Source organism: Perkinsus marinus (assembly GCF_000006405.1).
Source record: "Perkinsus marinus ATCC 50983 genomic scaffold scf_1104296948158, whole genome shotgun sequence".
NCBI classification, from domain to species: Eukaryota; Perkinsozoa; order Perkinsida; family Perkinsidae; genus Perkinsus; species Perkinsus marinus.
The window spans coordinates 1-2079 of NW_003210284.1; the positions used below are offsets into that span (position 1 = coordinate 1).

General features: G+C 44.2%; 1 protein-coding gene and 1 non-coding gene across 2 annotated transcripts; one reads left to right on the forward strand and one right to left on the reverse strand.

The window, feature by feature from the left end:
• The first annotated feature begins 858 nt into the window (after nt 1-858).
• On the forward strand, nt 859-930 carry Pmar_PMAR016158. Its single transcript has one exon. It is a non-coding gene; the product is annotated as a tRNA-His (tRNA).
• Nucleotides 931-1468: 538 nt separating this feature from the next.
• Pmar_PMAR016159 (Embryonic polyadenylate-binding protein 2-B, putative) lies at nt 1469-1846 on the reverse strand (the record flags this gene model as incomplete). Its single annotated transcript, XM_002778810.1, has 3 exons — nt 1469-1569; nt 1614-1731; nt 1781-1846. The coding sequence occupies 3 exons, from the start codon at nt 1844-1846 to the stop codon at nt 1469-1471; spliced, it is 285 nt and encodes a 94-aa protein (XP_002778856.1).
• Between the last annotated feature and the right edge of the window lie 233 nt (nt 1847-2079).

Here is a 2079-nt window from a genome sequence, read left to right on the forward strand (position 1 = left end):
ACTCGATAATCACATGGATGAGGGCTGTTTGGTGTTACCTTTTTGAATGGTGCGTGAGTACAAGTCAGTGAATCTCATTTAGTTTTCTGTATAAATTTCGTGCGGAATTGAATACTGAGGATAACAGCTGTCGTTCCCTCCCCCACAATGAGAAGATTCTCATGGGAAAAAAAGGAACATGTTCGTTCCAGTGGCCCCCGGAAGTGGCTTGAAATAGATGGAGGGAATTGACAAAAAAAGGACTATGAACCAAGATGAATCAAGTATCGTTCAATGAATGATATACACTTGTCACGATTCACTGAGCAATATTCGAGACACGAAGCTGGGCTTGAGAGCGTTATCATGGCGATCCGTATAACCGCTCGGGTAGTCCAATAAACCGATCACGAGCTTGACCATTTATTTCTGAGTTGTCAAAACGTGAAACTCCGTGCTAATTCACTCCGGCAAAGACCGATGCCAGGATCTAATTGCCTCGATTAGCTCATCAAAGGCTCTTTGTCGTTGCTACCTCTTCCTCGCGTCGTTAATGTTCGGTTCCTCTCGTACAGACTTGGAAGCTAGTAATGCTCAACACTCAAGAACAGTAGTGCAGAATGTATCCTATCTTCGCACTAACGTACGCAAGCACGAGAGATATATCTGCACACATGTTGCCGCTCTCTGCCGCCCAGACTGGCCGAGCATCAAATTGATGTCATCAATACTATTGAGTAAGTAATGTGCTTGCGCGAGTACCATTGAGGATCATCGCCGCGCGAATGGGGAAAATCCAGTTAGAGTTCATAAGTACCTTAGACGGAGAGGGCTCAGCGGAAACTCGCAGTGAGGCGACATTTTGAAAATGCTTTGCATGTCGCTATCGTCTAGTGGTTAGGACGTCACGTTGTGGCCGTGACAACCCCGGTTCAAATCCGGGTAGTGACTATTAACGATTTAAGAAAATCTTGTACGATTCGTTCCTTGTTGTAGTCAACAATGGAATTTGAGATACCGTGGACTCCGCTCAGGATATTGAGTGACGATGACTAGCAATATAGCGCAGCTGTAATGCTTGCAGAGTGCCACGCAGAACGCTCACAGATTCACAAAGCCTGAACTTTGATGTAAATACTTGTTAGCTGAGCAGTGTTGTTTCGAACAGATTACCTCTTTCATGAGTCAGCCTCATCTAAGTTGATTGAACATCCCTTCGGATTCAATGACGAGGGATTCTGCTATAGCGCGAAATACTGTTACGTCCCCGATACCTTTTAAGACACTCTGCCCGATACCCTCTAGAATCAATATTGACTATATTTTTAGCCCTGTATCATCCTCAACAAACCCACGGAACACAACATGAAAGCAAATGTGGATAATTCTACTCTTTTCTTTTACGCAACCTCTTTAATATATTTTATCCTCTCTTCTTATTATCCACAATTATGTTCAGCAAAACCATCAACATGAACACTCTCGCCTTCTAATACGGGGACCACCCCTTGCTGCCGCCCTTTCCCTTGCCCTTGCTGCTCCCTTTACCCTTCGAGCTACCGTACCATCCCCTCCCATAATAACCCTTACCTGGACAACACTGATCCTTCTAAATCATTACAGACCATAACTACCCTTTCCCCATCCTTTACCGCCCTTGGCGTTGTAGCCGGGCAAATTGGTGCGTTTCTGCAACACCTTCAACTGTCGGCCTCGGAACATAGTATCATTCAATAAGAGAGCATTCTGGACCTACAGTGAACGAAATGAATCAACTCGTTAGAGACACCAACCAACTCACTGCAGCTTCATCTCCGAATTCAATGTACGCGAAACCCTTCGGATGCCCACTATACTTATCAACCATTATCGTTATCCTGACACAGAGAACACTTCAACAATAACATAACAAGGCACACAGGGCAGTGCTTCGGACCAACTCGTTTGGAAAATTCTTATTTCCCAGAGTACGACTATATACGACAAAATATTTCTCTCGTAACACTTCTATTATGAAGTGACATTGGATTTTTTTCCTAGAAGTTCTATACCCCATACACCTACACCTGAGCTCAGTTACGCAACTATACCAACATAATC